This window comes from Pleurodeles waltl, chromosome 3_1, assembly GCF_031143425.1.
Source record: "Pleurodeles waltl isolate 20211129_DDA chromosome 3_1, aPleWal1.hap1.20221129, whole genome shotgun sequence".
Taxonomy (NCBI): domain Eukaryota; kingdom Metazoa; phylum Chordata; class Amphibia; order Caudata; family Salamandridae; genus Pleurodeles; species Pleurodeles waltl.
Window position 1 is genome coordinate 451709029 of NC_090440.1, and position 17510 is coordinate 451726538.

At 44.6% G+C, this 17510-nt stretch overlaps 1 protein-coding gene across 8 annotated transcripts in view; it reads left to right on the top strand.

Moving 5' to 3' along the window:
• Window positions 1-17510, top strand: part of NTRK3 (neurotrophic receptor tyrosine kinase 3) — a 1498428-nt gene that overhangs the window by 731757 nt on the left and 749161 nt on the right. For 5 of the 8 annotated variants that reach the window (XM_069222726.1, XM_069222728.1, XM_069222731.1 and 2 more), the window contains exon 11: window positions 9538-9608. In XM_069222726.1, coding sequence (XP_069078827.1) covers window positions 9538-9608 — 71 coding nt within the window. The remainder of the gene's footprint in view (window positions 1-9537; window positions 9609-17510) is intronic. The other 3 variants (XM_069222733.1, XM_069222727.1, XM_069222730.1) reach the window with 1 other exon arrangement.

A 17510-nucleotide genomic window follows, 5' to 3' on the forward strand; every position in this document is an offset into this window, starting at 1 on the left:
AGGGGCCGCAGGGGACGCAGCAGCTGGGGAATTTAAAATTAAAGGTAAGGGAAAAGACAGTGAGGAGGTGGCGCTGGGTGGCGGAGCGGGGAGTGACCTGCCTGCTGAAGCAGGGTCAAGGGTTACTCCTCGTTACCGCGCCGCGGCTGCCATAAATTGAGGGGAGGGAGTGAGTGGCAGCTGGGTGGAGGAAGGGCTGGACGAATGGGAAGGCTAGGTGGGTGGGGCCGCATGGGACGCAGCGGCTGGGGTGCGGACTTGTCGCAGACGGGCACAGAAGGGCTTGCCTTTCGTGCCAGCGGCGCGGCTGGGCCGTGGCTGCCATAAAATGAGGGGAGGGAGTGGCAGCTGGGAGGAGGGAGGGCTGGATGAATGGGAAGGCTGGGGGGGTGGGGCCGCAGGAGACGCAGCGGCTGGGGAATTTAAGTAAAGGAACGGAAGGTGAGGAGGAGGAGGGGGGAGGCACGAGGGGCCGCAGGGGACGCAGCGGCTGGGGAATTTAAAACTAAAGGAAAGAGAAAAGACAGTGAGGAGGAGGGGGAGGCGGGAGGGGCCGCAGGGGACGCAGCGCCTGGGGAATTTAAGTAAAGGAACGGAAGGTGAGGAGGAGGAGGGGGGAGGTGGGTGGGGCCGCAGGGAATGCATCAGCTGGGGAATTTAAGTAAAGGAACAGAAGGTGAGGAGGGGGAGGCGGGAGGGGCTGCAGGGGACGCAGCGGCTGGGGAATTTAAGTAAAGGAACGGAAGGTGAGGAGGGGGGAGGTGGGAGGGGACGCAGGGGATGCAGCGGCTGGGGAATTTAAGTAAAGGAACGGAAGGTGAGGAGGAGGAGCGGGAGGCGGGAGGGGCCGCAGGGACGCAGCGGCTGGGGACTTTAAAACTAAAGGAAAGGGAATAGACGGTGAGGAGGTGGCGCTGGGCGGCGGAGCGACCTGCCTGCTGAAGCAGGGTCAAGGGTTACTCCTTGTTACCGCGCCGCGGCTGCCATAAATTGAGGGGAGGGAGGGAGTGGCAGCTGGGAAGAAGGAGGGCTGGATGAATGGGAAGGCTGGGGGGTGGGGCCGCAGGGGACGCAGCCGCTGGGGAATTGAAAACTAAAGGAAAGGGAAAAGACGGTGAGGAGGAGGGGGAGGCGGGAGGGGCCGCAGGGGCCACAGGGGACGCAGCGGCTGGGAAATTTAAGTAAAGGAACAGAAGGTGAGGAGGAGGAGGGGGAGGCAGGAGGGGCTGCAGGGGACGCAGCGGCTGGGGAATTTAAAACTAAAGGAAAGGGAAAAGACAGTGAGGAGGAGGGGGAGGCAGGAGGGGCCGCAGGGGATGCAGCGGCTGGGGAATTTAAGTAAAGGAATGGAAGGTGAGGAGGAGGAGGGGGAGGCAGGAGGGGACACAGGGGACGCACCGGCTGGGGAATTTAAGTACAGAATGGAAGGTGAGGAGGAGGAGGGGGAGGTGGGAGGGGCCGCAGGGGACGCAGCGGCTGGGGAATTTTAAACTAAAGGAAAGGGAAAAAGACGGGGAGGAGGAGGATGGAGGCGGGTGGGACCGCAGGGGATGCAGCGGCTGGGGAATTTAAAACTAAAGGAAAGGGAAAAGACGGTGAGGAGGTGGCGCTGGACAGCGGAGCGGGGAGCGACCTGCCTGCTGAAGCAGGGTCAAGGGTTACTCCTCGTTACCGCGCCAAGGCTGCCATAAATTGAGGGGAGGGAGGGAGTTGCAGCTGGGAGGAGGGAGGGCTGGAAGAAAGGGAAGGCTGGGGGGTGTGGGGCCACAGGGGACGCAGCGGCTGGGGAATTTAAAACTAAAGGAAAGGGAAAAGACGGTGAGGAGGAGGGGGGAGGCGGGAGGGGACGCAGGTGACGCAGCGGCTGGGGAATTTAAGTAAAGGAACGGAAGGTGAGGAGGAGGAGGGGGGAGGCGGGAGGGGCCGCAGGGGATGCAGCGGTTGGGGAATTTAAAACTAAAGGAAAGGGAAAAGACTGTGAGGAGGAGGTGGGAGATGGGAGGGACCGCAGGGGATGCAGTGGCTGGGGAATTTAAGTAAAGGAACGGAAGGTGAGGAGGAGGAGGGGGAGGCGGGAGGGGCCGCCGGGGATGCAGCGGCTGGGTAATTCACAACTAAAGGAAAGGGAAAAAGACAGTGAGGAGGAGGAGGGAAGTGGGTGGGGCCGCAGGGGACGCAGCAGCTGGGGAATTTCAAACTAAAGGAAAGGGAAAAGACGGTGAGGAGGTGGCGCTGGGCGGCGGAGCGGGGAGCGACCTGCCTACTGAAGCAGGGTCAAGGGTTACTCCTCGTGACCGTGCTGCGGCTGCCATAATTTGAGGGGAGGGAGGGAGTGGCAGCTGGGAGGAGGGAGGGCTAGATGAATGGGAAGGCTGGGGGGGTGGGGCCGCAGGGGACGCAGCGGCTGGGGAATTTAAAAATAAAGGAAAGGGAATAGACGGTGAGGAGGAGGGGGAGGTGGAAGGGGCAGCAGGGGACGCAGCGGCTGGGGAATTTAAGTAAAGAAACGGAAGGTGAGGAGGAGGATGGGGAGGAGGGTGGGGACGCAGGGGACTCAGCGGCTGGGGAATTTAAAACTAAAGGAAAGGGAAAAGATGGTGAGGAGGAGAGGGGAGGCGGGAGGGGCCACAGGGGACGCAGCGGCTGGGGAATTTAAGTAATGGAACGGAAGGTGAGGAGGAGGAGGGGGGAGGCGGGAGAGGCCGCAGGGGACGCAGCGGCTGGGGAATTTAAAACTAAAGGAATGGGAAAAGACGGTGAGGACGTGGCGCTTGGCAGCGGAGCGGGGAGAGACCTGCCTGCTGAAGCAGGGTCAAGGGTTTATGACAAGGCCCATAAACAATAGATAGTGACTTAAACTGAATTCTGAAACACATTCTTAGGTCTTTTGAGAGGAAGACCTGAGAGTGTGAGTCTTTTACCAGGAAGGCCTGAAAGTAAGGAATGTGGCTCCCATGAGCTCAGGAAATGCAGCTGGGGAGGGCTAAGGTACTTTATTAGCTTGAAAAGGACCAGGGTGAGACCTGCCCATTCATAGTTAAGTGCAAAGGGAAACCTGAAGAAGAGAAAGCTTTTGCCTCCCCCGCCCACCCCAGCTCACCAGAACACTCTTGGGAACTGCAGAAAACAATAATAGAGGACTGGACCTGCTGTTTCAGACCCATATGTATTTTTAGAGGGCAATACATGATCCCACTTACACCATGGACTAAGAAGTAGACTCCAAGGGTTAATTGTTTGACCTCGTGTGCAGGTAGTGAAACAAAAAGTTGCACAACACCTCTTCCCTGAAATGCTTCCAGAGAATCAGGGGGACCTTGCACGACAGCTGACTGATTTTGAAGAGACTTAGTTGGATACTGCTTCAGGCTTGATAGGGGTATGTATGAAAAGTATCTGCCGGATGTGAAGACATTGCCTGCACAAACTTTGAATTGTTTCCACAGAGAGCTTCTCTCGCCACTGCCAATGGCTTAAGTGAGATGTCATCCAGCAGCTACCCAGGTTTGAGAGAACTTTTCAGGATACAGTCTGCAACCTTGCCCTGTTGTAAGAGTAAAACTTTCATTGCAATGACTAAGTTAGAAGGTGAAATCTTTGATCAGGACAAACCACCTTGGTGTACCTGCTGCATGGCGGTGAGCCTGAAATTGCACTTAGGTCCTGGTGAACTGAGAACAGTTACTACGGATTGAGTTTTACTTTTTTTGGAGGAATGCCTGAAATCTTTAAAAATGCATATCTCCCATTCCGTTTATCAGATGTTTTTCACATTTATTAATTTTTATTCATTACATTTTTTCTTTATTTTTCTGAATTCATCATCTAATTTTAATTGTTTTGTGTTTTTCCTTTTTAATTTTTTTTTTCTTCTGAGTGATCCCAGGTTTAAATGATTGAAACTCTATTTTACCTTATCAAATTCTTTTTGGCCTCCTGTCTTAAGGTAGACGCCCATCAACCTCAATTGATGATGCACGTTATAACAGCTGCTGACCACTTAGCAGGGATTAGCTATCTTAACTGGAACTGGTGGCAGACTAGAGGCAGTTTTAGTACTATCTCTTTTGACTTGGAGATGTCAAAGCATAGTTCTACTGTCCATTTTAGGAACCATGCAGACAGCCAGGCTTCTGCCACATTAGGAGGGAAAACGATTTTGGAACCTTGTCAGGTAGGAGGAGAACTTTATCAACATAGGGGAGTGGCTTAGGAGCTGAAGATAGCAGCTGGGTTTTGTCACCTTGAAACAGGGATTCCTCTTTATGAGAGACCACTTAAGAAGTGATCAACAAAAAGAAGGTCAAAATGCTATATTTTATGTTTTCAATGAAGTTGTTGATTCATTGCATTTCTTTGTTGAATATTTTATGGATGTCTTCATGTAGTGATTGAATTTGTTGAAGACTTCTGTGCTTCCGTTGTATGCTTCTGATAGGACTGTGTTAGAAGGGGTATCCAAGGCTTCTGGGATGAACTTTAGCAGGTTCCTCAGAAGTTGTAAAGTCCTGTGATATCTTCCCATGGCTGTAATCAACAATTATCTTGCCTAGTGACTGCATATTGGTGTTTGAAAGATCCTGTATCCATCATAGTTTTATAGTTTGGATTTTGATGTGCTGGCCTTCATGATAGGTGCATGTGTCAGCTATATTCTGTAGGTGAAGTTGATGTCAAAGTGTATAGATTGCACTTTGGTTAGCATGAAAGCATATATTTGCCACACATTAATGGGAAAATGATTGATTGGCTGGAGATTTTGCCAGGATGGTTTTGATCTTCCTCTGTGGGCAGGTCCACAATTTATACAATCGAAGGAGATGGTTGTGTGGTCATCTACTTAAGGAGCTCCTTAGATGATGGTGCTTGCTGTCAAATATAGTCCAGGATAATGCATTTGTGTTTGTTGGAAAATTGAGAAGTATTTGATCTCAGATGTTTTAATATTTTAAGGAAAGCTTCATTTATAGTCTTGATTGCTTTAAAAGTAGAAATTAAAGAAGAGTATTGTTGGAAAATGTGGGTTATTGGTAAGGGCGGGTAAGTACCTACACTTAGCAATAGGCCACTAGCCTCCACTTAGGTCCAGTTAGGTCTCAGTAAATTAAACCCAGCTCAATCCTTGGTAGCTTGGCAACAAGTGACAAGGCTTAAGGTGACAGAGAGTAAAGCATTCAAATATCACAAAACAGTAAAATGAAACACAGGAAACAGTTTAAAAATCCAAAACCAGTTTATCAAAATAGATTATGATTTTATCTTTAAAATGACACAAAAACAAATAAAATCGGATAAGGGGAACCAGAGATATGAATTTTTAAAGAATTATTGTTTTCTAGCGCCTAGAAACAAAAAGTGCCAATCTGGTCATCTGGTCGCACCTCGACCAGGGCAAAGTCAAAGTTTAAGGCCGACTGCAATGGAGCCCGGCTCGTCTACAGCCCGCGGGAGGCCTCGGTCAAAAGTTTACCTTCGCACTTAGTCATTTTTCTGAAGATTTTCTTCAGCGGTACAAACCTGCCAGTCCAATCCGACCTCCTGGAACTTTTCTCCAGATATGCGTCACAGGAGCCCTCGGTGGAGATTTTTACCTTCAGACTTAGTAATTTTTTGGAGGTGAAAATCCTTCAACCGGGGTAAACCTGGATCTTGATCCGACATCCTTGGAGCCCTCCTCGGATACGCTGGCTGGGAGGTCCCGGTCAACTTCGTACGTTCTGACTTAGTCTCTTTTTTGGAAATTTTCTTCACCAGGACAAACATGCAAATCGGGCCGGGTCGGGTTGCGGTTGATGCAACCTGGCTAGAGTTGCTGCAGCGGCTCGGTCCCTCTATGGAGCTTTTTTTCAAAAGTTCTCCAAACTCCTCCAAACTTCTGGATCTTCTCCCAGATGTTCCTTTAAGGTTCTTTTGGGGTCCACAGCTCACCCCAAGGTTCCAGAAGCTCTGAGATGATCCTTGGGGGTGTGGACTACAACTGCCAGAATGCACCTGGCGCAAAACTCCTTTTTGGCCACTGGACCGTGGTCAGCTGGTTGATTTCTTCAGGAGTTGGTGCAGGGGACACTGGTTGGCAATTTTTCACCTGTAGCAAACAGGGAGTCCCTCCTTGATCCAGTTGAAGCCAGGCAAAGTCCTTCTTGTGGTGAAGCCCAAGTGTGCAGCTGGTCCAGGTGCAGGCCAGGGGTCCAGCAGGGCAGTCCTTCTTCTCCTGTGGTTCTTCCTTGTTTGAATCTGATGGGGATCTGGTAGGGAACTGAGGTGTGGGTGCAGGTCTGCCAGTTTTATCCTTGCTCCTGGGTGAAAAACTGGGGGGTCCTGGTTCTCCAATCAGGGGCAGCGTCCTTCCCCCTGTGATGATCAGTTCCTAGGAAGTGTGGCAAAAATCAATCCCACGGAGCAACATTCCTTAAAAATCCATGATGGCTGAAAGTGATTTTTGGAGGTTACATCTGGCTGGGCCCACCCACTGGTGTGGCTAAAAATCCTAAACACACCCCTCTCCTGCCCTCTCCTAATCTAATCAAGGGGCATCTAGTTGTCTGGGTTTGCAGGATGTGGGGGTGTTGCTGGGTTGCTCCAAATGTCCTTCTCTGCCTTTGAAGACAAGTTTGGCAGCCCTCCCCCTTCCTGCCTCACCATCTGCTGAGGGGAGATCTCCTCCCACAGGCACGTCCCTTTGTGTGAAGCCAGGCCACTTCACACCTCATCAATGCAGCCTGGCCAGGCTGCCAGAGGATGGCCAATCAGAGCACAGCAGCAAAAACACTGCAGGGCAGAAGTTGGCAACTTTTCAGGTAAAGTTTAAAACTCTTTACCTGAACAAGTTATATTAAATCCAACAACTGGAAGTTGTGGGATTTATTATAACAATTAATTTGATACCAAACTCTTGGTATCTGTTACTTAAGGATTTAAAAAAAAAAAAAAAAGTCTCCCCATTTTAGCCTATGGAGGCCGTTCACTACAATGAGGGAAAAAAGAATTTGGCTGTGTTACCTCACCAGGGCTTATAAAACTATTTTATAAGGTCCCTGTTTATAGTTACATGGCACCCAGCCCTTAGGGGTGACTTATATGTAAAAATAAGGTAGGTTAAGACTTTGGAACTACTTTTAATTCCAAAGTCGAATTTGCATGTAATTTTAATTTAAAAGCAGCCAGCAAGGCAGGCCTGCCTTTAAAATGACACTGGGCACCTGAGCAGTGCACCTATGGGTGCACTACCTATGCCGGGGTCCCTAAACCTCCATGCCCTACCATATACTAGGGACTTACAGGTAAGCTGACTTAGCCAATTATAATTAGCCTAATCTGCATACTGATTTTACACAGAGCACAGGCCCTGGGACTGGTTAGTAGTACCCAGGGCACCATCAGAGTCAGGAAAACACCAGCAAAAAGTGGAAAATGGGGGCAAAAAGTTAGGGGGCCTCTGCAATCAGCCCTGTTCTCTCACAAGTATACATTCAGAGCACCTTGTTCAGGTTGTGATGGTGAGGTCCTACAGCTCTGAAAGTAAGGTGGGGCTGGGAACAGTTATGCATTAAGCCAGCAGGTGTGTGTTTGACTTTCATTTGGACCGCAGAAAATTGTGAGGAGACACCTCAGCCTTTAACATGATTTGTGGTTCGATGAGTGCTGGTAGCTGAAGCAGTCTCCAGGATCTCTATGATGGAGATTTTCCAATATCTGGGAACTGATTTTTAGACAAGTGACTTTGGATACAAATGTTATCAGAAATCTTTTGATATGAGGAATCAATTGGTTGAAAGATGCTCCTTTGAATGATTGTCATATGGGCAAATAATATTTAGAACAGGTATCAAACTGACTGTAGGTCCAGAAAGTTTGCATATCTTCTACCTCCAATGTGATATTATGGACAAGGGGCTAATTGCTAAATGGCACCATCATTCTCTGTCAATTGGCCTTTTCTGAAACCTGTATTTTTCAGTTCTGTGTACATCTGTACGTCAGTTGTATGTACTGATGTTTGCATAATTTAAAAATAGCTTTCATATTGTTAGATTTGGACATGAATAGGCAAAACTCATGAGGCACCCTTACCTAAGCTCAGATAGAGCTATAGCAACTGGGAAGACAGATATTGTGCTTATAAATCATTAGTGTTTTTAAAACGTTTATGTCTTACCTAGCATAAACAAAACAAAATCAAATGTATCTTTCCAGAGCTTATCCGAGCTGTTGCTATTGGAAACCCCACCTCGATATTGGTGATACAGTAAATCTAAAAAGGTTTGTTCTGAAGAGAAACAAAGGGTTTAATTTTGTTTGACATTTACATTCTATTAAATGCCATCAGAAATTGTTTTGAGGTTTTACCTTTGCTTTTAGATTGCCAGGCATACAGTTCATAGTGCAGGATGTTCAGTACATGACCATCAAAACAATGCTGTACCCAAGCATGGTTGAAGCTTCAAGACTTCGAAGTTGCACGAGGTTAACATTTTGTACCATTTTCTGATTTTAGAATCTTTACCCAGGTCTTCTTGTGGGAGGCTTTTGTTCTCAGGAAAATTAAATGCACAACAACTTTCTTGTTAAAATATTTTGCAGAGACAATTATTTCACTAATAGTGGGTGTTCGTGGACTTGCTAGTCGAAATCTACTTTTTGAATGAGCTTCCACTCAATTTTTCTTTTTTTACAATTACAAATTATGGGCCTGATTTAAGAAAAGTGGTGCTGCACCTGGTGCAGCGCCACTTTTCTTGTGCCCCTTAGCACTCCCCCCTAACGCCACCATGTGTACGCTGAATCTAATATTCGATGTACCATGGCGGTAGTCAGGGGAACTTGCCTCCAAATTTTTGACACCAGTTCGTAACTTTGCAGGATTATTGTCAAAAATGTTGACGCTAATCCTGCAAAACTGAGGCCCAATGCAAAAAATGGTGTGCCTCCTTTTAATGCCTGCTCTGAGCGGCGTTAAAAGTGCCGACAAAAACGATGCAAAGAAATCTTCTTAGCACTATTTTTCAGACCCCCTGACAAGGGACCCCCCTTTGCATACGTTATTCCTGGCACAGGCATAATGTAATGCAAAGGGTTGCAAAGTGGCGCAATGCGTGTGATTTTGGCCTCCTTGGGCCACATTAGCGTTAAAAAAAAATATTCCAATGTGATGCAAGGAGGCGCTAGGGGCTCTTAAATTTACCCCTACGTCTTATTTACAAAAATCCTACCAGTTCTAGAGGTAAAAGCTAAGCAGCTTTGCACACCCCTACCCATAACTAATATGTTAATAAGCCATCGATAAAATGTGTCTAAATTCAAACTTTTTGAAGTTCATTTTCTGATTTGCATTTCGGTAAGGCAAGATGACTGTAAATCCTGTAACAAAAGACGTGCACTTTACATCAACAGTGAAGATTTGCCTGTGCATTTGTAAGCTAACATGTGCGGAGAGCAATCGAATTATCTAAACTTAAAGATGTTCATGTCATGTGAAGATTTTAGAGCAATCTAAATTCGGAAATATTTTAATGAAATATGTTTTTTCTTTTGTTTCAGTAGCAGACTTTGGAGGAAGTCCCACCCCTCCAATCAGCGTGACACACAAACCAGAAGAAGACACATTTGGGGTGCGTTTTCGTTTATTGTGTTTATATGTGTTTCTTGAATTAGCATGCAACAGAAAGGGAAATCGTTGACCAAAGCCACAAAATGAAAAATTCACCTAGAAATTTAGAAACTTATTGTGGTGTATTGTCCACTTACAAAACCATGCAGTCCACAGGGTGAATAACTGTCCGGTTATCTTCATATCAGTAGTAGCCGAATGTCCCTTTTCCAGATTTCTTTATACTTTTTCTACTATTGTGTAGAACACTAAGGGCCTCATTCACAAGGAAATGATGGAGCATGGAGCTGTGCCAAATTTGGCAGTGCCGAGCTCCGACATTTAAAAAACACAGGGATGTGCCGTATTTACAACAATACGGCACAGCCCTGGTTTTTCCATAGTGCTGGGGCTAAAATTAGCTGCCTAGCACCAACGCAGGCACCCTTGCACCATAGTGCAAGGGTGCCTGCATTGCGGGGAATGATTTGTTATGTGCACATAGACAATAATGGTGATTTGTTACTTCTATGTGTGCCTTAGAATGCAGCACAAATAGAAGTAGCAAATCGTCATTATTTAATGATTGTTTAGGGACACCATCCTGCACATAAACACTCATTAATGGCACACATACAAAAGCAAAAATGAATAGAAATAAAAGTATTTCTCTTCGTTGCTCATCTATAACACAACACCTGGGGTGCTGTTAGTTTTTGGTGCTGCCTCAGGTTTACGATTTCTCATAAATCTGGGGCAGTGTCAAAAGCAATTGGTGTTGCATGGAAACGCCCACAGCAACACCCATTGCACGTCCCTCTGTCGCAGAAAATTGCATCAGGGAGACCCATATTGACAAGGCAGCGGTAAGCCACTCACAGTGGCCTAGCGCCGCCTTGTAAATATGGAAAAGGGCACAGCGCCACAGAAGCATCTCTGAAAGTGACGCTTCAGTGGCACTAGGGCAGGGTCTTCAAACTGGGGAGAGCCCCTAGGGGGTCCTCAAATGATCCCAAGGGGAGAGCGAGGCTGTGGCCAAAATAAGCATTATGCTGATAACAGGGCTTTGTTTTAAGCTGAAAAAATTACCAATACCAAACTCTTCTGTAATAGGCCACCACTAACATGTTTTGTCATTTATATCCAAGTTGGGAGTATGTGTCAAAGGGGAAGGGACTCAAAATACTCTTCAAATCCCCCGTCCCCAATCATCACACTGTGGATACTTTTTCACGTTAGTAAGGCCTGCCTGGCCAGAATAGTATGTTTGGCATCATGTGCTTGACTGCATTTTTAAAACAGTAACAGACCTTAACTGCTATGTTTATATAGGTCTCAACATATTTAAACATTGCCAATTTATTAGAATAATTGGGAAAAATGTGTAAGGGACCCAGAGAATTTTTATTATTTTTTCCAAAGGAGGGGCAGTGGCATTAAAAAGTTTGAAGACCACTGCATTAGGGGCTTGTAAATGAGCCCCAAATTCTACTAAAAAAGCAGTCAATTTTAATTTTCGATTTTTGTGGCAAGTCAGATGCATTAGGTTAACAATCAAAATCATGCAACACACATTTCCAATGCTTATGTAAATGCATGTTAGTTATGTATTAGCTTGTACAAGGCTTTTCAATGTACTTAACAATTCATATTTCAATGTTTCAACTACATTTCCTAAATGAGTGACTCCCATTAGCCAAGAGCTTCGACAGTGAGAATGTTTAAATATCCCCCTCTTCTTTCAGTAAAATAGAAATTTCTGTTCATTATCCCACATTACTTTTCTGCAATACTTTTCAATCTCCTTGTCAATTCTTATATCAATGCTTCAGGTAATTTGCCCCATTCCTAGAGTGTCTCTGGGGTTGCCAAGAGTTGCCCCAATACTACTAAATAATAACACTGCATGCCCAATGAAATCCATGATATTGATAATAATTTCCCTCTAATTGAACACCCACCTACTACATGAACTACCTTTAGTCTCCATTGCGTATATTGTTCCTTAATTCCCTTCAAAATTGACTATTACTAGTCAATTTTCGAGGGCATACAGGTCCAGATTTAGGTAGATATGATTTTGCGAGTCGCAAAACCATATGCAGAATGGTGTCCATGACACCATCTGCTAAATGCAAGGGGGTCGCAAAGACCCAACTCATTAATATTAATGAGGTGGGTCGCAATTTGCGACCCCCTTGCGATTCCCTGCACTCACAGGGATGGTGGCCTGTTGGAGGCAGCAGACCACCATGCCTGTGACTGCTTTTTTAAAAAAGCAGTTTTTTTTTTTTGTATTGCAGCCCGTTTTCCTTAAAGGAAAACGAGTTGCAACACCCTCGAGAAAATGAAACCATTTGGTTTCATTTTTTCAGAGTAGGCAGTGGTCCATTGGACCACTGCCTGCTCTGAAAAAATATTTTGGGCGACATTCAGAGGGCATGGGACCCCCTTCCCTTTTGCGAATGAGTTAGCACCCACTTAACATGGGTGCTAACTGTGAATTGCTTTGTGACCGCGTTCGCTGTCACAAAGCAATTCTGCATTGCGGTGCGAATCGCAAATAGGAAGGGAACACCCCTTCCTATTTGCGAGTCGCATTCCCATTTTGCGAGTCGGTACCGATGCCCGTTTTGAATGGTGCAAACTGCGAATTTTGCAGTTTCGCCATGCAAAACGGTTGCTACATCTGGCCCCTAGGTACTAGAATAGTATAGTGTTCAGTATAGCCACATAAATATGCACGAAAAGCTTTTGCGTAAAATGAATTTCAATAGAACTGATTTCACTAATCTTTGGTCATTCTGAAAACCTGACTGGAATTTTGCAACTTTATGAGCTACTTGGTTTGCTCTAAGTAACAGTGATCAAAGTATCATATAAACCATATTTATACCCGGAAAATGCATAAGGCGATCAGTGAATTTTCCAGGTGGTGCTGGCAAGTCCTGCAGCCCACGGGCTTTAATGAAATTCAGTACATACATGTGTATATTCTATAACACCTTAATTGCGTGCTATAAAGCACAGTCTGTATTGAATTTAAATAGTAATCACTAGATTACGGACAAAAAATGAAGAATCTGCATAACTCGTCACTGTGGCAGACATCTGACCATGTCATTTTGTGCAGATTAGTCGAGTCATTATCAGTAAGAAACTAGGCAAAAATCTGATTCCACAATAAATGCACTTACAGACGTGCTCCATAAACACAAAGTTACTCTAATTTTCAACCGGAAAAAAGTCAGAGCTTTGCCAGTGGTGGTGTTATAAACATGTGAGAAGGTGCAGAGTTTAACCGAGAAAACTATATTTTGCGATGTTCTTCAGTTACATGGACTTATAAAGGCCAAGTTCCAATCCAGTCAGTGTTCAAAACATGTTTGTGACCTGTGTTTAGCACCTGCAACACATTTTCCTTAACTGACATCCTGAAAGACATGTTGGCTTCTACAGCCCCTTCTAAGCAAGGTCATACGCGTTTTGAATGTAGTAATTCAGCAAAAAATAAACTTTACAAAGTACAGAGTACAAATTCACCGAACAGCAGTAGATTTGCAGATCATTTCGGTCTGTGGAATGGCTAGCTTTGGAAGTTCAAATTGAGTTATTTTGAAAGATGAGATTACACCTATAACATGGAGAAAAATTAAGAAAATACACATGACATAACGGGAAATAATGTGGGGTCAGCAAAACATAAAGAAAAGGCTATGGATGTGTTGGCATTCTGTGTCTCGTGCTGTCTCCACAGTATGTGGCTCCAACTGGTAGCATAGCTATAAAATTAGTTCAATATCTGAAGTAGGATTGTTAATATTTTTTTGCAAGCTCTCAACTCACATATTATCAGAACTAGGGTCGTAGCTTGGTTAATAAAATTGGGGCGCGGTGCACGAGCTTCAGATTTCTCAAAACGTAATTTGGAATATCTTGTTAAAACACATTAAATGGGAAGCAGGATATGAGTGGTCTAAGGGGTAATGGAAAAGTGATGAATGCGGATTGTTGGGGGGCACTTACAGCAAAAAAAATTATACAATTCCAAATGTATTATTACGTTACTGATCAGAGAGTATGTGAGTGTGTGTGTGTGTATGTATGTATGAGTGTGTGTGTGTGTATGTGTGTGTGTGTTTCTGTCAGTGGGGGCATGTTAAAAATCCCAGGTGAAATCTGACTGACACTTCACCATAAGTACCTGTACCCAACTATTTAATATTGACTACAATTTTAGGGTGGTTTGACACACCAAAATCCAACCCTCTACCCCCGAAGGTATGCCCCTGTCAGAAGGCAGCATGGTGAGATTTAGAATCAAGGTGATATTTTGTTATCACACATCTTATAATAAGCGGAGATAACCAAATGTAGCATAAGAGTAAACACAAGGTAAAAGTCGAATTCTTTGCTAGCCTTTATTACTAAAGGCAAAAACATAAATAAATAAAGCCATGCACTTGGCCCTCAAAATAATTTAAGGTTTTAGCATATTAAATAACTTAAATGATCATTTATGGTGAATTTAGGCCAACTTTTCCAAACGTGCTTTACCTAACTAAATACATTTCTAGAATTGAATAACTCTCAAGTAATGGGAGTCTGATATAAGGTGCTACTATCAAGGCATCCATGAATCTTCTACATCCATCCCTATATTCCAGAACTCCAGCTTCAAGGATATTTATGAAGTTGTTGGACAATAATATTGGGACTATCTGACTTATGCTTAGCGGACTCTGAGCCTAAACGTATACCCACATCTAGGTGAGCTTTGAGGAAGAAGGCTCCATTAAAGCCAGCAAATTTAAATTGTCAGTGTATAAACTCTGAATACTATGCCATGTAACCACCAGGCAAGAATCCCACCTTGTTGAAGGAGAAGCACACACCACGGCCATAACAATAAGTAAGATAAGCTGTGCCTTCACAGCTTTCTGAATCTCATGCCCCAAAGCCACAAGCACATTTTACCCATAATGGGTGAGGACAAACAGAGCTCAGGACTACTGTTGTGACAAACAAACTTCATTTTAATTACATCCTAGCATGGCTAATGCACAAGTTGTAACCTCTTTAAAAAACAGTCGACTGAGAAATATTTATCTCTGTGAAGCTTCCAAATTTTCACTCACTGTGTTGTGTCTTCTTAACACAGGATGCCTACATAAAACAACAATTCATTTCTGTAGAGACCTGGCATCCTTACTGTGGTTTCCCCTAACTTTTTTACCTTCTGGCTTCCTGTTTTTCTGACTTCATTTTTGCTGACTTTCAGATTCTGTGCACTTTACCAGTGCCAACCAGTGCTAAAGTGCAGGTGCTCTTTACTCTGAAATATGTTGACATTGGCTTCACCACAATTGGCATATTTAATTTACTTGTAAGTCCCTAGTAAAGTGCACCATATGTGCCCAGGGCCTGTGAATTGAGGCCTGCAGCAATGATTGTGCCACCCACTACAGCATCCCTTTAAATATGTCCCAGGCCTACCACTGCAGAGCCTAGCCAAAATCTTATTTTGTGTTGCATATAAGTCACCCTTAAGGTAGGCCCTAGTTAGTCCCAAGGGTAGGGTGCAGTGTATTTAAAAAATTGGGCATGTACTTCTAAGTTTAACATGTCCTGGTGGTGAAAATCTATTACATCTGTTCATCACTACTGCAAGCCCGATCACTCACATATGTTGACCCTCAGGTTACCAGGAAGCAGCCTTGAAGTGTAACGTTCAATTGGGAAAAATAGAAATTTGGAGTTTGGTGTCTCTGAACTCACATTTTAAAATCAAACTTGTGGTGAAGTCAGAATTCAAATTTTAAGTCTGGAAATGCCACTTTGAGAAAGTTGGCAGTTTCTCACTTTAACCATTTTGTGCCTTTGTTTGTCTCTGAACACATGTATAGGAAGGGTAACAGCATTTTCTCTAGACAGTTACATAGAAAGGGAGCTGGAATGTGACATATACATCCTGTTGGCCCATCACCAGGACGATAGGCCTTCTTGGGTTTGGCCCCTCTTATATGATTTTTGTGGGAAGGAAGGGCAGGGACCTTGTGCACATCAAAGGACTCTCTTTGAAGTCTCCCCACTTCAAAAGCTCAATTGGGAATAAGTACTGGAGCCCAAACACTTCCAAATCAATACACTTCTTGATCTGAGGGCATTCTACCAGGAAGGAGGACTGTTGTGCTGCCAGAAGGGACTTCCACTCTGCTCAACTGCATTGCTGTGTTGGCCTGTTGCTTCTTGCCTGGGAGAGAGGAATGGACTTAACTCTCTACATTCTCCACAGAACAAAGTCAATACAAGGACTTGCTGGCGTGCCTCCTATTCTTGAGCTCTCAGGGCCATCAAATACTTCCCTAAACCCTGCTTCAGCTGCTGGACTCAGACTCAGTAAGTCCTGCACTGCCAAGAGGTGCCAATCCAGCCTTGGGCCTTGGGCCTTGAGATTGAACTCTGCAGCTGTTCCTCTTCAAAGATCAATGCATTAAGGCCGTTGTCCTGCTCGGAAACGGCGCAGTGACCCATGACTCCAAAACAGTGCTGATTTGACAATGACAAGCAATCCGACTACAAGGCAGATCTGATGACGTCACTGCACCGCTTGACAATGACACATTGCCTGAATATAAAGGGGTTTGACACAGACGCAGGACCCAACTGAGAGGCTTGACGGCGATGCATCTACTCAACTGCGTGAATCGGAACTGACTCATTGAGTCTTTGACGCAGATGCTTGCTCCATCCATGATACATCAGTGGACCTTGTGTGGTTCCTGTAGCCGGCAGCCCTCCATTACTGTCAGCTTGAACTTTGGCTTTACCTATCTCTAGCACAACCTCAAGTAACCTTTTAGAACTGTTGACTTTTAAGTACTATATTGCAGTTTGTTCTTTTATATATTAAGTTCTACTTATTGCAATTGTGTCATGTTGGTCTTAATTTACTCAAATAAATAATCACTTTATTTTTCTAACCTGGTGTGATGTGTTTTTCTGTGTTACTGTAGTCTAAGTGTTGCAGAAATACTTTACACATTGACCCTTAAGTTAAGCCTGACTGCTCTGTGCCAAACTACCAGAGGGTGAGCACAGGTTGATTTAGGTTGTGTGCCTAACTTATCCTAACTAGGATTGTGGTCCCTACTTGGACAGGGTGCATACCTCTGCCAAATATATACCCAATTTCTAACAGTTTCATTAAATGCATACACTTTTATCTTCCATGGCAAGGTAGGATTAATTCAGTTTTTCTGCCTTGAACGATTTGAGGAATTTCTATTCTAACTGATGTCTTTTTCTAAGGCATGTCACTTTCACACATTTGACCGAGGGCTTCAATTTGACAAACAGATAAGGAATCATGTTTTCAGTGACAACAGGCCGATGCTGGTGACCCCATGGCCAGCATGGGGAGTGATCTATTGCTCTGTCTCACAAACTCATAGCTCTTTTAAGTAGAGAATGAGGAAAAAAGTGACAGAGGATTAATGTCATTAAGCTATCACCTCCAAAATGGAAGTGACAGGAATGATAAGTTAGACAAAAGCAACTTGAAAACATATATCAAAGTATCTATGCAAAGTCATTGTGTTTTAAAATTAGTGTTTAGAGAGAGTATTCCCTTCTCTGATTCACATCTAATAACACCAGCTGAGGATGAGCTACTTCAAGACACTCTTTGTTGCTGTCTATATTCAATTCCTAAAATGTCTTGGTCTACACTATAACACATAACAACAACGGGTAATGCAGCCACTGTAATAAAGATACATTGGTTAAGACTGAGGTGATGCTCTTTTCAGATAGCTGTTTGATATTTCACATGTCACAGAGTGACTTTGCATTAATATTGTCAGGCAGCTACTCCCCATACACCAGGTGCAAAATTATTTTGATCATTCCACTTACAGTTATG